Source organism: Lactuca sativa, chromosome 5 (assembly GCF_002870075.4).
Source record: "Lactuca sativa cultivar Salinas chromosome 5, Lsat_Salinas_v11, whole genome shotgun sequence".
NCBI lineage: Eukaryota > Viridiplantae > Streptophyta > Magnoliopsida > Asterales > Asteraceae > Lactuca > Lactuca sativa.
The window spans coordinates 255,573,851-255,597,951 of NC_056627.2; the positions used below are offsets into that span (position 1 = coordinate 255,573,851).

At 36.6% G+C, this 24,101-nt stretch overlaps 4 protein-coding genes across 4 annotated transcripts; 2 read left to right on the top strand and 2 right to left on the bottom strand.

The window, feature by feature from the left end:
• Positions 1-2,994: 2,994 nt before the first annotated feature.
• Positions 2,995-6,096, top strand: LOC111913281 (uncharacterized). The gene is made up of 8 exons (XM_023909003.3): positions 2,995-3,317; positions 3,878-3,942; positions 4,024-4,085; positions 4,172-5,002; positions 5,088-5,148; positions 5,225-5,308; positions 5,399-5,580; positions 5,665-6,096. The coding sequence occupies exons 1-8, from the start codon at positions 3,083-3,085 to the stop codon at positions 5,885-5,887; spliced, it is 1,743 nt and encodes a 580-aa protein (XP_023764771.1). The 5' UTR covers positions 2,995-3,082; the 3' UTR covers positions 5,888-6,096.
• On the bottom strand, positions 5,988-8,530 carry LOC111913282 (proline iminopeptidase; the record flags this gene model as incomplete). The annotated part of the gene is made up of 11 exons (XM_023909004.3): positions 5,988-6,212; positions 6,320-6,394; positions 6,485-6,598; positions 6,678-6,779; positions 6,868-6,965; positions 7,055-7,148; positions 7,255-7,317; positions 7,400-7,510; positions 7,588-7,686; positions 7,852-8,060; positions 8,329-8,530. Coding segments are annotated over 11 exons (1,266 nt in total), but the record flags the coding sequence as incomplete, so codon positions are not given.
• A 3,452-nt stretch (positions 8,531-11,982) lies between these two features.
• On the bottom strand, positions 11,983-15,376 carry LOC111913283 (receptor-like protein kinase 7). The gene is made up of 2 exons (XM_023909005.3): positions 12,717-15,376; positions 11,983-12,445 (listed from the first exon to the last, which is right to left on the bottom strand). Exons 1-2 carry the CDS (start codon positions 15,265-15,267, stop codon positions 12,081-12,083), a joined length of 2,916 nt encoding a protein of 971 aa, XP_023764773.1. The 5' UTR covers positions 15,268-15,376; the 3' UTR covers positions 11,983-12,080.
• Positions 15,377-16,631: 1,255 nt separating this feature from the next.
• LOC111913296 (uncharacterized) lies at positions 16,632-17,596 on the top strand. Its single transcript, XM_052763664.1, has 3 exons — positions 16,632-16,780; positions 16,893-17,246; positions 17,323-17,596. Exons 1-3 carry the CDS (start codon positions 16,632-16,634, stop codon positions 17,594-17,596), a joined length of 777 nt encoding a protein of 258 aa, XP_052619624.1.
• Positions 17,597-24,101: the final 6,505 nt, after the last annotated feature.

Below are 24,101 nucleotides of genomic sequence, written 5' to 3' on the forward strand. Positions count from 1 at the left end.
AAGGGGAAATCATTTTTTCACATAAATTATGTTGTTTAAGTGAAAAAATGAAGAATGTGAAGTGGGATGAAATATGATATGTAAATGTATATATATAGGGTAAACAAATAAGGATTTTTGATTTTTTTTGAAAAATACGGTCGAAAGACAAACTTGACTGTTCAAAAAAAATCAATTTCACCATTCACCTTTTCTCTCTCATCGGTGTATTTCCGTTGAGTTGTCGAGCTGGGCCCGGCACGCCGAGTCCTCGACTCGGTGTTCGCTGCTGCGTCCACTCCCACCAGCCTAAGGATTACTTTCACTTTGTTTGTGTATAGAAATCAAAACCTTAAAAGTAGATGGGTTCCTTTGTTTTAAAACTCAATTATCCATTTGTAATTGTTTTTTAGATTCTAGCCAGCTATAAAATTCAATGCTTCCACAAAAAATATATCTATCATGTTTAGATAATTAAAGTTAAAATATTAACCAATTTGGTACAATGTTTTTTTAAATACTCAGTGTGTTGCATACATCATTAAACTGGTTTTGCAAGACAAACGTAAATATATAGAAGATAGAAAGGAAAAAATTTAAGGAAATTCTATGTGATATTATTTAGTACTAGGTAGATATTATAAATATATAAAGTCATGTAATGATGCAATTTCTATTGTTTAGATCTGAATTGGGACATATCTATTCTATGGAAGACAACATACAATATAGGGTCCCTACAATATATTTGAAATGCTTTATGAAAGAAAAACTTTAAGGTATTGTTTGTTTTTTCGAAACGAAAATGACTGCAGTAGAAGAGGTGGATCAAGCGGGTGCAACCTGTAATAAGAAGTTTGTTTCTTTTTTAATATCTGCAGACTGCTGCAATAAACTAAAATTAACTATACAGTAGTTAAAAATAAATCTAAATAAAAATTTTATTTGGTTTAATCATCTGCGAATCAAATATAAACAGTATTGTGATGTTATGATTTTTTAAAACGGTTTATATAAAAGAATAAACATAATATTTGCTAAATAACAATAAATAAAAGTGTTAATTCAGCTAAAAATATAATCATTTTTGTTAAAATTTTAATGTCGATGATTATTTCCGGTTAACTTCAATAAATTTGATAATTTTAATGATTAACTTTATAATTTATTAATATTTTATTATAAACAATATAACACAAAAAATATTTATATGCAATCACCAAACGGTTTTGAAATTATGTAAAATATATTTCAATTGTTTATAATATATATTCTTCAAATATTATTAAGATAATAAACATATTGTTGAAAAAAAACTAAAACAAATATCAGTTGAATAATATAACTTAAAGTAAGTGAGAAGTGGTTTGAAGATGATGGTCCAGTGCTGCGTCACGCAACAAATACACAGTTTTTAAGTTAAAAGCTTTCTAAAAAACAAATACCCGCAAAAGGCCAAGTGATATGCTTGTACGCGACGTAGCAAAAAATATCAGAAGTGATTTTTCTAAAAAAATAAACAACACCTAAAAATGTTTCATTCCCACCTTCCACAGTTATCCCCTCAAGTTGGTTACTTATCCAACATCAACTAATATGCCTGGAGTTTTTGAACCAACATCAACTTTTTATGATTTTTATGATGTGTTTATTATATGCTCCACATTAAATAAATTTGAAATGTAAAACGAAACTGTGAAACAGACCAATGAAAGCCAAATTTGTGAAATATTTAGAAAATGTCTATGGCTATTACTTGTGCCTTGAAAAAAATATCTTATGTACTCAAAACCAACATAAATTTTGCTAAAAGGGCACAAATACAAGAGAGAAATAGTTTTGAGAATGTCGGTCTCGCCTTCAAAGAACAAAACAACATGGATGATCAATTTGACCATCATTGACAAAAAACCGAATAGATTTTGAAACCGTTCTGTGTTGACAGGATTCAACCTAAAAGTTTGAAATAATACCCGATATTAAAGTTTGGGAAATCTTTAGAAAAGTCCCAATATTTATGGAATAGTTACACTTTAGTCCCAAGATTTTTTTTTGAACGAAAAAGTCCCGAAAACCGGCAAAAATTTGCAGTTTGACCCTTTTTGACCGGTTGAAACCAGTACCAAATTAATTTGGAACTATTTCGTAAACTAATCCAAAATATTGAGATTTTTCTGTAAACAAAAAATATTATGACTTTTTTGTAAACAAAAATATTAGGACTTTTCTACAAACGGAACCCTTATTATTATTATTATTATTATTATTATTATTATTATTATTATTATTATTAAAAATATAAATAAGGATACTATTTTTTGAACTTGTTATTATTAATATTGTTACTAATACATATAAATGCATTAAATGAAAAAAATAATATTAATGATATTGTTTAAGGGTGGAGGTGAAAGAGATGGTGATGCTTTTAGCATTGAAATCGTGAATATCTGCTTGTAGATTTTTATTTTGTATATGGTCATTTCATATTTGTTATTATTGTTTTCAATTAATAATATTAATACTTAATAATTTGAAAGAAGTTGCATAATCTTAAGTAGAAAACTATTTAGTTTTATCAAAACTAGGTAACTTTTATCAAAATACTTAAGTAGAAAACTATTTAGTTTTATTAAAGTTTAAATATTTTGGATTAGTTTACGAAATAGTCTCAAATTAATTTGGTACCGGTTTCAACCGGTCAAAAAGGGTCAAACTGTAAATTTTTGCCGATTTTCGGGACTTTTTTGTTCAGAAAAAAGTCGTGGAACTAAAATATAACTTTTCCGTAAATATTGAGACTTTTATGAAGATTTCTATTAAAGTTTTGTTTTACTTTTCGTAAAAACTTAATGCTTTGACTTTTTATTCGTATTGGGCTTTAACCCATAATTATTTTTGTTTTAAGAGTTTCGGAATCCAATAGTATGAAAAGCCCAATTGCTTTACTGAATCACGCATCGGCGACGATTCCCAACGGCTAGTTGCAGACACTCAACAAGTTCAAAAAATTAAACAGATCTCGCACACAAATCAATACAATTGTAAGAAGAATTCAACGGCTACATTTTTCTCTCGATCGATCTTTCTTGTGTCGAAAAAAATGGAAGAGCAAGTGCTTGAATCAGTGCAGGAGGTGGTCAACGGCAACATGGTAGAGGAAATAGAAATGAATACAGAGGAAGCAGAGGTGGATCAGGAAGAAGTTAGGAAGGTGGAGGACGAAGACGAAGACGACGAGGAGTTCTATGAGAGAATTGAAGCGCCTAAGTTCATCGATTTCACTAAACCCTACCCCTTCCGCACTGATGATCGCTACTGGTTCTGCTCCCGGGTTGGTATGTCATTCAAATTCCTCATTCGGTAAATCAATCGATGAATTCAGGACGTTTTGGATTTAGAACTTAGCTGTAATGGTGAAATTTAGGGTTTACTAGTCGATCGTTCGTTATTTTATATGGTCCCACACTCCCACTGATTCGCTCATTCTAGGAATTTAGCTATGTTTGATAAAGTTTAAGTCTTAAACCTCGCTCTTTGAAAAACCCACCGAAATTGGTTAGTAAAAGCTTAATAAACCATTCATTTTCTAGTAATATGAGGAAACAAGGGTAGCAGTTTAGAAATTAAACCATACTGACTGTATAAACTGCAATTCTACACCTGAAAAATCATAATTCAAGATTTTTTAATTAGGATTTATAGTCGACCTGATCTTCTAGATGAACTATGGCTTTTTTGTTACTTCGCAATTAGAATGGGGTCCATAAATTGGAATTCAAAGTAGGTTATGAATCTGCAAAATGGGATTATTTTGGGTTTGGGTTTATATTCAGGTATGTAGATCTATCCATTGTCCTTAGTTCACTCAAATTAACATGATCCGAATTTTGTCCAGGTTGTGACAGAAAGCATGAGGAAGAAATAAACCCAGAAGAGATCTCTAAAAACTTTGTTCTTCGGGTGAGTGTTCCTCTTTTTATTGCAATAACAATACGCTCAAATCTAGGCATGCCCTTTTAGATACTGATAAATTTCCAACAGGTCTTGGCAGCAAGAAGTCCCAATATTAAGCTTCGAAGAGCACTAAACAGGGATCAATCTAGGTACGTACATAAAGACTATAATACCCTCATTGATAACAGAAAAAACTGAGAATCAAATACTAATACTTCCAATTCTGTTTCTTTAGCATGAAATGTCCACTTTCAGCTCCTGCAAAACCTTCAAAGCCCAGGATACCAAGGTTGGCAGGTGTTTCTTGTTCGATTTCTCAAAAAATAAGTGACCAACAGAGCAATATCAGACCTTGTTCAAAAGTCGGTTCTACCCCTGTGGCCAAGACAAGACAAGTTGCTGCCAAGTATATGACAACTCCAAGGAACAAGAAGTGTCTTCCAAATCCTAACTCATGTCAAAGTGTACCAAATCCAAAGATAACCACTGTTGATGTGGCTAAGAATCGAACACTAGCAAAGGCTCTTGTTTTTCACTCTCCTAAGAAGGCCATTAGCCTTAAAAAGTCTGTTGAATTGCGTACTCCTTTAAAGAAGATTTGTGAAGGGATGAAGAGGCTTGAGATAGCAAGCCAAAAGAAGACATCAAAGAGTATCAAAAGCAAGTTAACTGAAGATTCTTCAAGAAAGCAAGTCAAGATTTGCAGAAGTGATAAAAAGTCCAAGGATTTGGCACCTTCCAAGTCTACAAAGACTCCTACCAAGAAGATCCCAAATCATAATGAGTCTGGTGACATGGATGTTGATGTGAAAACAGAAAAGGATCTGCAACCTAAAGAAACTTCTGACAATTCAATCCCACATGCTTCTAAAGCTGAAATCATCTCGTTGCCAAATTTAGAAGATAAAGAGAATATGGGAAGTGTAGAACATCATTCAAAAGAAGATGATGATGAAAAAGAAAATGCACGGAATTTAGAAGATAAAGAGGATATGGGAAGTTTAGAACATCATTCAAACGAAGACGATGGTAAAGAAAATGCTCCAAATCCTCAAGATAATAACAGGTATGAAAAAAATTTGTAGTTTCTGCTTTTTTACTTTCTCTCTTTTGGTTCTCATCACAATGCTTATAATTTTTTATACAAACAGATTTAAAAACCAACCATTGGGCAATAAGATTCTTGGCAAGGAGACACTTAAAAAGAACAAGGTTAGATTCTATTTTCTTTCTTTTTTTCAAAAAATTCAATTTTTAAATAGCTTATAACTTTGTATGTACTGTATAGGTAGTTCAAACTGCTCGTCCTGCACTGCCAAAATGTAAAAAACCACAACCTACTAATGTCAAGCCTTTTAGGCTAAGAACCGATGTAAGCATTTGTTTTTGCAATTTCAGTTCTACTTCACTTTTTAAATGATTATTCATTCTTTAATCACTTTATAAATGATTATTCTTTTAGGAAAGAGGGATTCTTAAAGAAGCCATATTAGAGAGAAAGCTTAATCTTCCTGCTTGTGAGAAAGAGGTTGCAAAAGACATAAGTCTTGTAAAAAAAAGGATGCAAGTTCCTAATACAACACAGCAAAGACCTAAAGCCAGTTTAAGGACAAGATCACCTTCTATCCAGCCACAACCTGAAGGGTAACTTTTTTTTTTTTTTTTTTCTTTTTGAAAACAATAAAATCTTTTCTAACTGGATTGTATATAAAAAAACTGTATATGCAGGGTTGCTTCACCTAGGAAGAAGATAAGGAGGCCAGGTCAGCAATTGGGTGTAATAAAGGAGAAATCTTGTAAATTAACCGGTGATGAGGTGGCAGTGAACAAAACTAGAGCAGCTTCTGCTCCAAGATCAACATCACAAGGAAAGCTGTCTGTGACTATTGCTAAACAACCGAATTTTCACACCTCACATCTGCCAAAGGGTTGCTTCAAGAAAATTGCTTAAAGTTGCATCCATTCCATGGTGGTTGGTGGTTTTTATGTTGTATGTAAGATCTATTCCCTCAATCATTCATTGAATTTCAGTTTTTGTTCCATGACATTCATTTGTTCAATTATCCAATTGATTGATTCTTATGCAAAAAGTTGATCTTAATGTTTATGATCTCATACATGGAATTCAAAAATGCAATGATATTTGTGTTGTGTCCAAAATTGTATCTATCTTTATCTTATCTTGTCTTGATGATGTTCTTGAGCTTTTCATTTGCTGCTACAAGTTCTGCTGCTATGCCTGGTTCATTAGCAGAATGCCCTGCATCTGAAACCACCTGTTTCCACAACAACAAAAAAAAAAAAAAAATACTCATTCATCAACAACTACCAAAAATAATTTTTCTAAATTAAAATTTTAAAAAGGTTTGATGATGATAAATACCTTAAATTCGGCTTCCGGCCAAGCTTTATGCAGATCCCATGCTGACATCATGGGGCAGCAACAATCATATCTTCCCTGTCAAAATATAATTAAAGGGTATTTTAGACATTTGATTAACAAAATTAGGAGCACAAACATAAATGTTGCTGCAGAAAATGATCTTACTTGGACAATTACAGTGTTAATATGCTTGATCTTGTGAATATTATCCAAGAGGTATGAATCTGTTGAAAAGAACCCCTTATTCACAAAGTAATGGTTCTCAATCCTTGCAAAAGCCTGCATGTTTTGTTTAAACACAATTTCTTTTATTTACATCAAACTATGCAATAAATAAGTAGTAATTAAACTCTCTTACCAGAGAGAAAGCATCATTGTCCCCTCTCTTAATAGTCTCTTCATTTGGCAGCAAATGAGCAGTCATCATTTCCCATTTAGTCCAAGCTCTTGCAGCTGCATACTAATTAACAAAAATACAACCAACATTTATGAAATAAAAAAAAAAAAAACAAAATACAATAATTAAAACAAAGTCCTCTCTCTATTACTTGTGTGTTTATGTCAGGGGAGTTCAATCTCTTATGGTAAGCATTCACAAAGCAGTCTCTTTCATTTTCTGGTATAAGATCCCTAAATGGTTCCCAAGCTGTGTAGTATTTTAAAAATAACAATTTATCCCATTAATCATTGTAACACAAATAAATAAATAAAAGTTAAATAACAATAGAAGCTTACCATCAGGGTAGATTGCAGCAGCACCACCTTCATAAAACCAATCAATCTCTTTCTTCCTCAATAAAAAGATCCCTCTAAGAACTATCCCAGTCACCTTAAAATCACAACACAAAAAACCAGTAACCTTTTTGACTTAATACAGAAAGAACGACTTAACAGAATCCTAATCCTAACTTTTTACATTGAAACAAAAGTGATACCTTCTCAGGGTGTGATTGGCTGTATGCAAGAGCAAGTGTGCTTCCCCATGAGCCACCAAACACCTAATAACAAACAAATCAAGAAAATGATAAAAATAGGTGATTCACATTCACTAATTCATTTAAAGTAAATAAAAAAACAAACCTGCCACTCGGGGATTTGAAGGTGTTCTCTTAGTTTTTCAATATCTTTAATTAGATCCCATGTTGTGTTGTCCTCCAAACAAGCATGAGGTGTACTCTTACCAGCTCCTCTCTAAAAGAACAACAATAAAAAAAAGGTGAAATAACTTTAAAAATCATGTAGGATTGTATTATGTTTGGTGTGTCTACCTGATCAAATAGAATAATACGATAGAATTCAGGATCAAAAAATCTTCTATTACTTGGTGAAGTTCCACCTCCTGGACCCCCATGGAGAAATACAACTGGCTGCAATGTATTAAAGGATCATAAACAAACTAGAGATAACCATGAAATTTTGATTTAATCTCCTTTTGCCCTAAATGATCTCATATAATCATAATCATAATCTAGTGAGATGTGGAATCAAGAGACTATGAATAGAAGAAAATTAAGTAATGATTGATCACTGACATGGCCAGAAGGATTCCCAGATTGCTCCCAGTAGATTGTGTGAAGATCAGAAACTTCCAAAAAACCAGTAGCATATGGTTCTATATGTTCATAAAGATTCCTGTTTAACTCTTGAACCTCTTTCTTTAAATCCATTGATTCTTTGATTAGTGGTATTGATTCGCTCTTATTGCAAGAAATCTGAGCTCTCAAAATTAAACTCCCTCGTCCTGCAAAAAACCAATTAGATTTTTTCGATCATCAATGTGTCCGACAGGCGTTTGATCTTAAAACTTCGAATCTCGAAAAATCAAATCATATAATTCTCTCATGTAACTCGCCTAAATTGATGGTTAGTAACAAATTAACGAGAACTCATATTAGTTTAAGAAAAGGGAACCTAAAAAGACAGTTTGTTCTTGTGATCGAAGACAGAAAGTATGAAATCTTTAACGATGGAATCTTGAGAGAGAGAGAGAGAGAGAGAGAGAGAGAGACCTGTGAAAGTGGGATTCTTATTGTGGGGAAATGTGAACAATAGATTGTGGGATTGGGAGATGGAAAGTGGAGTAGCAGAGAAGTGAGGAAGAAGAGTGTTTTGTAGAAGCCCTAAACTCATTTTAGAAATTGAAATGGGTGAAAAAATACGTACCAATCGAGTATCGAATGCCCAATAATTAGGTCTGGTTTGCCATGGTTTTCACTTTTTTTTTTATTACAATAATGCAATCATTAGAAATTGGTTAACAGATCCTACCCATTGTCTTTATTCATTCAGATTCAGATTCAGATTCCATGGTTTGTATGACTAATTTCAATCTATGGGTGTGTTTGGACACTGAAGTTGTTAGCTATTAGCTATAGTTGAAAATTATAATTTTTATTTGTTATCTTTTTATAAAAATAATTAAAAATTTTAATTGTGTAAAATTACATAGAAGGACAATGTTTAAAAAGATAAATATGAAATATCTAAATACAATCTTGAAAATTGATTAAAAAAACTCAATAGATTTTTTAAAACATAACGTAAAGTAGCTATTATATATGAAGTTTTTTGTTTAAATTAAAAACTAAACGTTTATATTCCCAAACGAAAATTTATGTTTAAATACAGTTCTTTGTTAAACATTAAAAGCTAGTGGTTCCAAACCTTCGCTAACAAACACATTTATATATAAACTTTTGAGTCAATTTCAATAATGACTCATATACATTTTATATCATATGGTTTTAAAACCAAGATATATGGTTTATTGTTTACTAATTGATTGTGCATTGATAATGCAAAACCGCATCAGTAAATTGATGTCATAAAACGCATTGTTGTGTATAGTTGATTAGTAAATAGAAAATGCATATAAGTCGAAAAGTCAAGCTTATAGATCTTTTATGAATTTAACCTAAAAAAAACTACACAGAAAAGAGTTTGCGGGATGCTTTATATATGATGATGTTTATGTTTTGAGATCGTAAAAGTCATAAATATATGCAAATGATATTTTTGATCAAATATGAAAACGGATGATTTATGGAGGGTGAGGTGACAAAATCACTGAAGATAACAGTCGTATTTCTCGTCGATTCTATTGGTTTGCCTAATTATCTTTTATTGTCCCAGATTGGCTGTTGGACTTTGGGATGAGTTCGACATAACCATCCAGATAATACGGTTTATCCATTTTTAATAAGACATATTGTAACAACCCAATTTTCACGTCCAAAAATTTTGTTTGTAAAACATTACTTGGAAATCATTAATAATTAAAACATTGTATAATTAAACCATTTCACATCGAAAACCAAATTGAAATCCTCAACATTTAAACAACCAAAATATCAGAGTGTCAATCCTAGAATAAACTCATAACTGCGGAAACAAAAGTGTGTGTGACATGCTGCTACCGGGCCTGCTCCTTCCCCTTGACTGAAGAGGTACCTGAAACAACAACTGAAAAACGTAAGCACAAAGCTTAGTGAGTTCCCCCACTGTACCACATACCATAATAATCACATAACATACTTCTATCATCAGGCATATCTGGGTGCCCGACCTACCCCTTCGGTCCTCTCGACCGGATATTGCTTAGCATACCTGGGTGTTGGCCTCCCCTTCGGTCCTCTCGACCGGATACTGCCTAGCATATCTGGGTGTTGGCCTCCCCTTCGGTCCTCTCGACCGGGTACCGGAGACTACTTCTCCCTTCTACTACTACCACATAATATGCACCACAGTATAAGAATCTATCTGGCATGGCTGGGTATAACTACCCCTTCGGCCCTATCGACCGGATATCTTGGGGACTATCTCCCCTGCTACCACTAACACATAGCATCACATCATACTAACACATAAGCATGGAACAGGTAGTAGTAACCCTAGATGATTATCACGGAGACAATCATCCACATACAATTCCTACTGGTGGGCCGGCATTGTGGCCGTAGACCCACCGCTACTGGAAGGTAACTCACCTCGAAGTAGTTGCTGATCTGGTAGATAACCGACTGCCTACTGCTGCTCCGGAAATCCTCTGGCTGCAATTCCCACAACATACTCAATCAATCACTGCTAACTGTCCATTGGGTAAAATGACCATTTTACCCCTGATCATGTCATAAGTCAAAGTCAGAGTCAACTTTCAGTTGACCCGACTCGCCGAGTTGGATTGCCAACTCGCCGAGTCCCTGTCCAATCGACTAAGTTGGGTCCCGTTTCTACTCGTCGAGTTAGGCGCTGACTCGACGAGTTCTTCTTCTAAACTGAGGTTCAAGTCCTTCATCCTACTCGCCGAGTTGTATGAACAACTCGCCAAGTTCATCTTCATCCGAAGAACACTTTATGCTGTGACTCGCCGAGTTGTATGAACAACTCGTCGAGTCTGTTCTTGATCTAAAGAGATTGCCTTGAACTCGCCGAGTCAGGGCATGGACTCGCCGAGTTCCTCCATGGATGAGTTTGGCTTCCAACTCACTGAGTCACACCCCGTGACTCACTACACCCACTCGACACAACGAAAAGGGGACAATCTCAGAGACTCGCGAGCAGACTCGCCGAGTCTGATGAACGACTCGTCGAGTCGTCGCCATGCAATCACTATATACGCGATTTTGCTCGATTCCAGTCCATTCCATTTACAGATCTGGGTTCCTAGAGCATGAATGACACGTAAAGTTTCCAACTTTACGTGTAGATACTCACCAATGAGGGATTTAGGGCTCAAAATGCCTCAAAAGGGTAGATCTAGGGTGAACAAGCAACATGGGTCCATAAAGGTAACAGATCTGAGCTCCTGGAGCTCAATCTTGCCTAGATCTAAAGGCCAATCAACTTATTACGACTTATATTGCACATACAAGCTTGGGGATTGGCTCAAGAATGACTTAAATGAAGTAATAAGCATAGAAACAGGGGGAAAACGGGTTATACCTCAAAGGAACTGCTGAGAGAGCACAAAGATGCTTGGATTCCTTCCCTTCCTCTTGATATACTCCCCTTTTGCCTCAAAACCTTCAAGAACACACAACAATTGCTTCAAACTCTCAATGAACAAGCTTAGAATGAGGGTTGGGAGCTCTGAGGGTGAATGGGGGCTGGCCTGGGGCGGATATGATGTTTAAATAGGGTGCAAACACCTGAAACTTAGGGTTTCATCCAACAGCGGTGACTCGCCGAGTCGCCAACTTAAACGTGTCCCAGGTCCCGTATCTACTCGGCGAGTCGGACCTATGACTCGTTGAGTCCAAGGCTAAAAAAAGAGAATACTCAAATAAGATTTACGTACCATGAACCAGGTGCTACACATATATAAAAGTACAACAAACTTAACATCATCCACATTGCTAATAAGCAAATATATAAATTTTGTAATAAATTATTTCAAAAAGATAACCAAAAATACAAGTTGTATCTATCTTAGAAAATTCAAAATTACACTTCAAATTGTCTTATTTTGCTTCTTCCTCCTCATTTCCTTCTTATCGGAAAATAGGTTGTTTTTCACATTGAGAAATAAGAAATATTATATTTGTACTTGGCTTATTATTCTTTTATAACTTTTTATAATTTTCTATTTTTCTCTATTTTATAACTTATCATGTGTAAAGTATAAGCTGGTCATAGATTTAATAACCTTCTAATGAAATAAAAAGTTAAATAATACGTATGTTAGAAATATAAAGAATCACATAAAAATATAACAATGTGGTACGAATACATTTACATACACTATCGTTTTTTATATAAAAATTTATGTCTTGACAACGTTGATGTCATTCTCGATCATTATATCGATAGGTGAATAAGGCTCGATCTTTTCTAGCATTTGCACAACCATCTTCATCGACGGTCTTAGCGCAGGGATCGTCATCGTGCAACGTATTGCAATAGTCAAAGCATCAGCTGCGTGTCCCTTAAATTCTTCTAAGATGTTAGGGTCAACCAAAGCAATACGGTTGTCATTACTCCTCATTTCGTCGTGAACCCAACGTACTATATCTTTGTTTTCCCCAAACTCTGGTTGTACAGGCTTTTTTCCAGTTACCAACTCCATGAGAACAACTCCAAAGCTATAGATGTCACTTTTCTCGGTCACATTTAATGTATATCCATATTCTACATGGCAAAAAGTGTCATTAGTTTAGTGTAGTGTTTGGTATGTAGCAATCACAACTAAAATAAGATCAATTATTACTACCAAATGAAAAAAAAATTATTTACGACTTAGGAATTGTATGAAACATTCCTCTAGGGATATGATTGCTTCCACTAGACTTGTTTTCATTACGAGGGAGTGGTGTTTTAATCCATTCATTTCTGTTTTTTATTGTACCGAACAAACCATACTTGTAACAGAGTATTATCAAGATTAAGGCGAGGTAAGTACCAGGAGCAATGTAACCGTGTGTTCCTGCAATGACATGTGTCGAATCCATGATCTTGTTTATTTCCACGATCTTTGCAAGTCCAAAATCAGCTATTTTCGGCTTCATCTCTTCATCCAACAAAATATTGCTCGACTTGACATCTCGATGTATCACCGGTCTATCACACCCGTGATGTAGGTATTCCAATCCCTTTGCTGCCCCGACTGCAATCTCATAGCGGACCTTCCAATTCATTTCGATCTTCAGACATGTATGTAGCCGATCCCATAAGCTACCTTTAGGCATGTATTCATAAACAAGTAGATTTGAGTCCTCACTCGTTATACTACAATACAACTTCACCACATTTACATGTCGAATCGAGCTTAGAGTGGCTATCTCGGCATCATATTCCGGCCATCGGCTTTTCCGTTTTGGTAATATCGGGTGATTTTTCCGGTCACCGGGGTCAACGTTGGACTTCCACATATGTTTCACGGCCAATTGCTTCCCGCATCCCAATTCGACTTTGTAGACATTCCCGGATCCACCTTTTCCAATCAAATTCTCTCGTTTAAGAGATCGTAGTATTTCGCTTTCGTTGATATTGATAACATGAAACTGTCTAATGTCCCACGGAAAACCTCGATTTGTCATACTTTCACTATCTTTTTGCTTTGACTTTACAAGGACAAAACACGTCAGAGACAACACTAACACGAGGGCACCAGCGATGAAACAATACTTTGCAACTCCCAACCCACCGGACCTACGAGGAGTCGGTGCACATTGCTGGAGACCTCTGCTCCGATCAGCACATAACCCTGGATTTCCGGCGAAGCTACCGTTGTACGCCTCCGCCAATAAAGATTCCGGTACCCGTCCAATCAACATATTGTTAGACAAATCGATAAGGCTTAGCCTTGGTGAGGAGAAACTCGACGGAATTACACCGGAAAGTTTGTTGTTGGAAAGGTTTAAGGAGTTCAAGCCATGTAAAGAACCAAGGCTTGCCGGAATTTCCCCAGAGAGAGAATTTCCAGCGAGGTTTAAGTCGTTGAGAGAAACACATGAACCGAGAGACTCTGGAATAATACCAGAAAAGAAATTACCATCTAAATAAAGGCTGTTCAACTTTTTAAGGTCACCAAGTCTTGCCGGAATTTCACCGGTGAACTGATTATGCGTCAACTCCATTTCCACCAAAGATGAAGCTTTGGATATTTCCTCAGGCAACTCGCCGGAAAACCGATTGTAAGCTATAAAAAGCTGTGCTAAAGACTTGGCTTCACCGATATTAGGTGTCACTGGGCCTTCAAACTGATTCATTGAAAGATCAATCATCCTTACATTAGGCAAACCCCAAATCCTATCCGGGACTCTGCCAGAAAGTGAATTATTGCTGACTCTTAATCTCTGTAACGAAGAACAATTGGCGTAAGTCTCTGGCAACCCACCGGTGAACTTGTTCTGAAGCATCAGAACTTCAATAATTTTCCCTTTTTTGCACATATCAGGTGGAATCGAACCCGTCAGGAAGTTTTCTGACACATCAATGTATTGAAAATCTGCCCACGACCCAATTTTCGAAGGGAGTTCTCCGGTGAACATGTTGTCATAAATTGAAAATTGCTTTAAAAACTTGAATTCTCCGAACTCCGCCGGTATTTCCCCTGAAAAATTGTTCTCAAACAACTGCAAAGATTCCATCCGGGTCAAGTTTCTTAACTCTGAAAGGTCACCTTCAAGACTGTTATTCGAAACATCAAGTTTCGAAAGCATGACGAGGTTTCTAAACCCAACAGGAAAACCTCCTAAGAGTTCATTGTCGTACAGCTCAAGCTCTTGAAGATTGGTGAGCTTCGTAATGCCCTCCGGGATTGCTCCAACCAGATAATTATAAGAAAGCTCAAGACTTTTCAATGAAACGAGGTTTCCAATTTCTTCCGGGATCGTCCCTTGGATGCTAGAGTTAGTAAGATAAAGGGTTTGTAACTTCACAAGATTGAAGATTTCCGAAGGAAATGGAGTTCTATCGAATAGATTGTCTCCTACGCTCAGGTAAGTCAGGTTGGTAAGTTTTTCGAGCGATTTCCATGGAAATGGACCGGAAAAACCACTGAGATTCAAGTTTAGAAACTGTAGCTGTGTTAAAGAAGATATATCCGGGAACTTTCCAGAGAAAAGATTCATTCCGAGATCAAGAAGCTGCAAATTGGTGCAGTCTGATAAGCGAGAACTGATGTTACCATGCAAAAGATTTGATCCTAGTGAGATTTTCTGGAGTGATTCAAGAGAACAAATTGAATCAAAATCAAGAGTTCCATCTAGTCCTTGATTAGAAAGATTGATTTCTGTGATGGAATTTTTGCTGTCGCAAACCACTCCGGTGAAGTTACAAACTGGGTTATTCTCGTTCCATGAGATAAACACCTGTGTGCTTGAACCTGCCAATTCAGTCTTGAATTTGAGAAGAATCTGACGAGGGTCGGATTGGGAAAATGAAGGACTGACGACCAAGAAAAAGAGAGCTAGAAGGAGTAAATGACCGGAGATGGATTCCGGCGACATACCGGCGACCCGGGCAGGATATGATCAAAGATGGTGTGCTTATTTTTGGGTCAAACCCTGTGGATGCAAGTGAAGTGAGAAAGTGAGACTCTTGAAGTATCGGGGGTTTTATTCTTTGATCAAAAATTTTCTTAATTCCTTGTATCGAGCAATTATTATATCTGATTTTTTTACTTATTACTTAAAAATAAACAAACTAATTGATACATCATGTATACATCCTTGTATATTCTATAACCAGACATACAAAAACAGACTCTCTGTATTGTATTAACTAATATTTTTGATGTATTCATTGATGATGATGATATTTTATTTTTATTTTTATTTTTTAGGACCCTTTTTTTGATTTGTTTTTAAATCAGAGCTACTATAAATAAATTTATTATTTCTTTATGCTCGACATATATATATATATATATATATATATATATATATATATATATATATATATATATATATATATATATATATATATATATAATTTTAACAGTATATTTTAATATTTATGAATTATTTTGGGATGGTAATTGGCGTCCCATGTTGACGGAAATGTGATGCATGGGCTGGTTTGGACAATTGCTTGTTTGAGACACGCCAATAACGAAATTTAGGTTCTCACTACATGCTTCGTAGAGCTTTCCCTTTTTGTTATCTTGCTAACTTACAATCTTCTTTTCATGATTTCATCAACCAAAAACAAACAAATATAACTTTAATACTTTATAATAATAATAATAATAAAAAAAAAAAAAGATAAAAAATAGTCATCATTTTCATAGGTCACTATCTGTAAAGATTTGGCATGCAATTTTTTATTTTGAGATTCAGGTAGGTCCAATGGTGATCCAAAAAAAATATTATAAATTAAACATAATTTCAAAACTAGAAAAAATCTGAAATTTTGAGGTTTCTTTGGGAGTTTTTTATGTTAAAAATATTAGACGACGCGGTACGGGTCCAATGAAAAGCAACGGGGGAAGAGGTGGCACCCCTCAACGTCATTATGACACGGGGAACACCGCCCCCCCCCCCCCTCTGCTCGTTGCATCTCGTCGAGGTGATTCTCGTTGGGGTGGCGACGGGAAGAAACGAAGAAAATGACCGTTTGAGTTGCAACGGTTAGAAAAAAAAAGTTAATTATTAAAAAAAAACATTTTATCCTATAAATACTCTCATTTTATTAAAATTTTCACACACTCTCTTATCCTCTCTACATACTTTCAATTATCTTCAAAAAAAATATGGATCCTTTCGACTCGTCCGATGATTCAGATGACGATATTTTCTTTAGGATGATGTATCATTATTACACTACCGACCTGCTACAACCAGACCCAACCCCGCTACTAACAAGACGTGCGATGTTAAACAAAAATCGCGAGGAAAGACACGAACATCTATATCGCGATTACTTTGCGGATAATTATGTATACGGGGCGAATGACTTCAAAAAAAGATTTTGTTTGAGTAGGGATGTGTTCTTACGAATTGTCAACGCCTTGGAAAGCCGGTATCATTTGTTTATTATGTTTTTATACCAAATAAATAAAAATGTACTACATGTTTCTTTAATTTTACAACATATGCAATATATTTTTAAACTGTAGTTAATTTATGTTTAGGTACGAATTTTTTCAATTAAGATATGATGCTAGAGGTAGACATGGGTTTACAACGTTGCAGAAATGTGTTGCGGCCATTCGTTTGATGGCTATGGGGGAGTCACCTGACACCATGGACGACTATATGAGAATGTCCGAAAGAACCGCAAGAGAGAGTTTGTATACATTGTCAAGGGGTGTTGTTGAAACTTTTGGAGACGTGTATTTGCGGAAACCTTCGTTGCATGATTTGCAAGAATTGTATGCGGCGCATGAAGAACGTCATGGGTTTCCCGGAATGATTGGAAGCATTAATTGCACACACTGGAAATGGAAAAAATTGTCCGGTAGCATGGAAAGGGCAATACGCAAGTGGTCATCACGGATCACCTTCATTGGTGTTAGAGGCTGTCGCTTCTCAAGATTTATGGATTTGGCATGCATTTTTTAGGATTGCGGGTTCCAACAACGACGTCAACGTTCTTGATCAGTCGCCAATATTCGACGATCTTTTGAATGGAAAAGCCCCGGATGCTCCTTTCACGGTGAATGGAAACGAATACAAATATGAGTATTACCTTATAGATGGAATATATCCTCAGTATTCCACATTCGTGAAGGCATTCCGCCACCCGGTTGAAGAACGAGACAAATTTTTTAAGAGAAGACAAGAAGGAGCACGTAAGGATGTGGAACGTGCTTTTGGAGTGCTGAAGGCGAAGTGACATATAGTCGAACATGTAGCACGACCATTGGATTTAAAAACTTTACGATATATCATGTATGCATGTATCATAATGCATCGCATGGTAGTAGAAGATAAAAGGAGAAATATTGCACACTATATCCCAACAGAGCCCAGACACGTTCAGTTTCAACCAGGAACAACAGATTATTTGCATCGCGTTGTTGACATTCAGGACGCAAATAAACACAGACAACTTTGAGATGATTTGGCGGATTATATCTTCTATGGTAACAATAACGATAACGAATAGCGTTGTTTTTTTTTTTTTTGAATTTGGATGTTATTTCTTTTTTTGTTTTTGGATATTATGTGTAATTTAGCCTTTATGTTAATTTTAATCTTTAAAAAATTTTAATTTTTTTTATAATTTTTAAACATTATGTTTTATTTATTATTTATATTTAAAAAATATTTGTATCAGTTTAAAAAAATCGAAATAAATAAAAAATAAATTATAAAATGGAAAAAAAAGTATAAAAAAAACGAAATAGTAAAAAAAAAAGAAAAATAAAAATATTTATTTTCAAAAAATTGGTATTGCATCTTGTTGCCCATTTCTCCACTTGGTGTCATAACACCATTAGCTTAGGTGGCATGTGAGGTGGCACAACTTGGTGTTGCACCTTGTTACCCACACCCAATGCTCTTACAAAAGTAGCTTTTTTAAAACAAAAGTGATCACCAAAAAGGATAATTTTAACAAAAGACGGATTTTTTAAGGATTATTTTAATAAAATGGGGTTAATATCAACTTTCAAGTGGGGTCCATGGATCCCCTTGTTACATTGTGGCTCCGCCACTGCGTAGATCACCACCTACGAAAATTTAGGTGGCCTACGTTTTTTTGTAGATTCTTGCAGGTCATTCTTTTGATTAGGAGAATCCATATTTTTTGATGAATATTATGAAGTCTGTATGCGAAAGTTATACGTTATATGTAACACCTGGAATTTAGAAGGTTAATTATCGGAATAAAACCTCATTTCTAAGATCAACTCGTCAAGTTTGGGGCAATAAACTCGATGTGTAGGAATGATGGGGCACAGGTTTGGAAGACCAACTTGACGAGTTAGATTGGGTTTGGGAAACCCTAAAATTAGGAGTTTGCACCCTATTTAAACAGCTTAAGCCCTAAGGTTTAGCCTCATTTCCAGCCTCCAAGTTCCTAACCCTAAATCTCGAAACCCTAAATCTATTTTGAGAATTTGTGAGTCATTTTGAGTGTTTTTGGTGAGTGTTGAAGCTATTGGAAGAAGGAAGAACTTGGAGACACAAGAAGGAGCATATAGATCCAAAATCCTTGCCTCATCCAAGACACTTTTCTGGTATAAAGCTTAAACCTTGTCTTGTAGTCATCTAGATCTCCATTTTTGGGTTCTTTGGCTTGTTTTGTCCAAATGAGATAATTATTGATAGGTTGGACATCCCTTATGGAAAACACTTTAGATCCAGGGTCTTGAGGGGCTCTCATGGCATAAAGGTGCCAACCTTGTGGCCCTAGTAGCCCCATGCAACCTCTAAGCTCTTGTTTTGGCCTTTCAAGCCCTAAATGGTCATGCATGTGGACAAAGTTTAGGACTTTACATGATATTTTGGTTCTTATGGTCCAGATCTATGACCTCATGGTCTACCGTTTAGTTTTTGTGGTTTTGATTAAGACTTTGGCCCTTTTGGGTTAGGATTTGAGCTTCTTCTCTTTAGGAAGGGATTAATGGGTAAAGTTCTTCTAAAAGGTATTTCCAATCTAGATCTAGAGTATTGGATTCAGATATGAAGAATAAATGCTTAATGCATTAAGAAGGAGTAAACAGATTGAAGAACTCGGCGAGTTCACAAAGGAATTCGACGAGTTGATGTGAGTATGACCCGATTCTGTTAAAAAGGAAAGAAGTCGGTGAGTTAAGGGAGAACTCGACGAGTTGATTTGTAGCATCACGATTCTGTGGTTTGTGGGAACTTGTCGAGTTGAAAGAATAACTCGACGAGTTGAGTCAACTCGGAGCATTAAATTTGACTTTGACTTGGATGTTGACTTTAACCAAGGTTGACCCCTTTAGGGTTATAAAGTACGTAATGGGTTCTAAAGGGTAGTTCCATGTAAGGGTTTAGGCCCAATTTGGAAAATTGGGCCATTGATGGGCTTTCATGGGGTTTATAGTTTGGGCCTTGATGGGTCGGGGGTGAAACGGTCATTTCACCCCAAGTAAGGATTATGGATCATGGTTTGGAACCTAATTTCTAACTGGGTGATGTTTTGGTATGGATAGTTCGGGATTTGCCAGGGCAACAGCTAAGGATTTCATGCAGTAAGCTTCAGCATTCGAGGTGAATCTCTTTACTGTCTGTATGGGTCGAAGGCACCAATGCCGACCCATTTGGTTTATGTATTCTAGGAAGACCCGGGGGTTAGCCGTAGGTATTATGTATGAAAGACCAGGAGGTGGCTCATGACACACTGTATGCTAATTAGCTAAGTAGAGTAGTATGTATGTTAGTTGTCTTTGTGATGCTTGCATGGAAGACCTAGATGTGGCTCTTAGCACTTGTCTGTAAGACCCAGGGAGTGGCCACCGACTTGGCAAGAAAGACCACGAGGCGGCCCGTGGCATAAAGGCAAGACGATGTGCGGCACATAACACCTTTATTGATTATGATATATGAATAATATGTGTGGCTCATGGTTATGTATGATAATATGTGATTTATGTGCTTATATGTTAGGATATTGTGTGGTAGGGGTAGGGGTGAAATAGACCCCGTATCCGGTTGAAAGAGACTGAAAGGGTAGGTCAGCACCCATATATGCTAGGCAGTATCCGGTCGGAAGAGACCGAAGGGGTAGGCCAACACCCGGATATGCTAGGCATGTAACACCCGTTTAATTATTAGTTAAATAAATAAATTAATGGACGAATGGTAGCCTAAAACAAATAATTATATATGCAGGGTGTTGGGTTCGAGGAGATAATTGCCACATTTTTATAAGTCGGGGGTCAATAGTGTGTGTTCGGGACTCATTTTATAAATATTTATGAAGACAGGGGCTCCGTGGTAATTATCGGGAATTATTTTAAAAAGAAATGAGGTGGAAGGGCTGAATATGTTATAATTAAGACTTTGGGGACTGTTTGGTAAATTGTGTACCTAAGTTGTAAGGGATTTTAATGGTGAGGGTTCAAAGGGTAATTATTGGATTATTTTGAAGGAAATGGGGAAAGGAGGGGCTACTTTTGTCATTATGGCAAACCTTTGAAGAGAACCGGTATAAATGGTTAAGTAAACCCTAACCCTAAGCCTTTATGTTGTAGCCATCACTCACCTCCCCTTATGCCTCCCAACCTTCGGCACCACCTCCTCATTCTCCCCAGCCGTCGCCCGATGTCCCTCTCGCTTTCCGACCAGATGGAGTCCCGAACGCCGCCGCCTGCTGCCTCACCATCGAGATGCCATCATGGCTTGGCCGTCGGCGAAGACCCGTCTCACAACTGTTTCATTGCTGCCTCCTCACCAACACCAAAGAACCATCGGAGAAGCCACCATGTTCCGCCACCGGCAGGACAAAGAGACTCGAGGGATTGGGAAGCCGCTCGTGGGTACGTTGCTGTTCGTGTTTGGTTTGGGTTCCTCAGCCTATGTGTCGCTGTAGCACGGAGGAGCCATGGTGTTGCCGCCTAACGCCACCACCTCCGCCTTTCCCGGTGACGTTTGTTGTTGTGTCGCCGTCAATAAAGTTCAAGCTAGGGTTCTCTTCTGTCGTTGCTGTTGCTGCCATTAGCGTCGCCCCAAGTCCTTCTCTCTATCTCTCTAGTGTTAGGCAACCGTCAAGACCGCCGCTGCCACCTCTCCATGGTGCTGTCATCGCCAACCGCCACTAGGAGGGTTGCTGGACTCATTTCAAGAAAGAGATCGTATGGGTGTTTGTTATTTCATGTAGGTAGTGTTGGTTTGGTCGGAATTCTCGAGAACAGCCACCACCACCACCTCATGGTGGTGGCTGCCACCATCTGCCGACGCCGACCACCTTAAGGTGGCTATGTGTGTTTGTATTAGTGTGTATGTGATTATTTTGGGTTTTAGCATTGTAAATGTAACTGGAAAGAAAAATAATGAAAAGAAACTCAAACCACCACCGTAGGGTGGTGGCTGCCGCCACCGGCCGTCGTGTCGGGTGGCGGTGTGCCTTGCCGGATTGTGTTGACTCGTTTGGGGTGCTTGAAGCCCTAATGGGCCCAATGAAGCCTAATGGGCTTAGTGATATTCTAGTGGGCCTAATAGGACCAATAAAGCTCTAATTGACATAAAAGGCCAACAAATTGATAAATGGGCTAATATTTGGATTGAAAAACCCTAATGCCAATAAAACCCTAATTTTGAGAATTAATCGGGCCACACACACGAGAATTATTTAATAACTTGAGATATTAAATATTAATCATTGGTAAAGATTAATCTAAGCGATATTGGACTTAATGGATTAAGTCCTTAGAGGATTAAGTCTTTAATGGCTTAAGTAGGAAACTTAACCCTAATCATCATTTTATGTGAAACCCTAATTTCACTTAGGTTTATTGTTGGGCCTTTTATTGGGCCTTGATGATTGGGTTATTAAATGGGCTATCCAAGATCAAGTAAATGGTCTAGAGTAATTTAATGGGATTAGGGTAAGGCCCGTGTAAGGGGCTTAGGCCCAATTTGGAAAATTGGGTCATAGATGGGCCATAGTTTGGGCCTTAATGATTATATGATGTTGGGCCTTAGAATGAGACCATGTATAGGCCTAGGCCCAATTTGGAAAATTGGGCCATTTTTTGAGCTTTGATTCCTAATTGACTTTGGGCCTATGGATTGGGCCTTGGGCTTGAATAAGCCAAATTAGGGGTAATGTAGTAATTACCCAAAGAATGTACTTATGGTTATGTATTGGGACCCAATTATTAATTGGGTGTTATTTTGGTGTTGATGATTCGGGAATCTGTCAGCCAATAGCTGGGGTCGAGTCTGCGGGACTTCAGCAAGTGTGGGATTGTGTCTTCGGGACTTCAACAGTGTGAGGTGAGTTACCTTCCAATAGCGGTGGGTCTATGGCCACAATGCCCGCCCACCAGTAGGTGTTGTATGTTAGATGATTGTCTTTGTGATATCATTTAGGTTTGTTACTACCTGATATGTTATATGCTGGCATGATATGTTATATGTAATTGTAGTAGAGTTCGGTTGTTAGGACCGAAGGGTAGGTCAAACACCCCAGATATGCCTGACAGTATGTGATGATATGTTTATATGCTGGCATGATATGTTATATGTGATAGTGGTAGTAGGAGGGGAATAGTCACCAAGTTCGGTTGTTAGGACCGAAGGGTAGTTCGGACACCCCAGATATGTCTTATAGTACGTTTATGTTATGATATATGTGATAGTAGTAGTATGGGGTGGAATAGTCCCCGAGGGTCGGTTGTTAGGACCGACGGGTAGGTAAGCACCCCAGAATGGCTTGACACGGGTAGATCAGCACCCCATAATGGCTTGACACAGGTAGGTCGGCACCCTAGAATTGCCCGGAAATATGTATGCTTTGTGATTGTATGGTATGTGGTATGATGGGGGAAACTCACTAAGCTTCGTGCTTACGGTTTTCAGTTTTGGTTTCAGGTACTTCGTGTTTAAAGGAAAGGAGTCGGCTTGATCGCAGCGCATCACACTATGTTTTCCGCACATGAGATCTTTGGGGATTACACTCTGATATGATTTTATGATAACATGTTTGATTACTGACACTTTGGTTTGACACGAGATGTTATTATGAATGTTTTTATATTGATGGTTTTATGTAACAACTTATTTAAAAATGAAATTTTTGGCCTTGAATTTTGGGATGTTACAAGGCAATATGTTGATATGTATGGTATGTGGTATTTGGGGAACTCATTAAGCTTCATGCTTACGGTTTTCAGTTTTGGTTTCAGGTACCTCCAGTTTTCAAATAAAGGAGCTCGGGACGATTGCAGCGTATGCACCTATGTTTTTCCGCAATATGTGGTTTATGGGAATGAGCTCTGATATATGTTTTAATTAAAATGTTTTTCAATGTGTGAACAAAGTTATAATAGTGTTTTAGTTATATTAAAAATGAAATTTTTGGTTATGAATTTGGGATATTACATTATAAAGTTTTTTTTTTCAAAATTTTCACTGAATAACGTATGTTTGAGCTAAAAAAATGACTTACTAACATCTAAATTAAGAGTAAAATGTATTCATTACATTTGAAATTAACAATTTATTTGACACTGAATAATTCGTCAATCAAACAAATCAAGCAAACCAATTTTGAAATTAAAAGCATTCGTCACTTCAATCGAACTATAGTTTCTGAACATTTTGTTATGTTGAAAATTGAATATATATATATATATATATATATATATATATATATATATATATATATATAGAGAGAGAGAGAGAGAGAGAGAGATAGAGAGAGA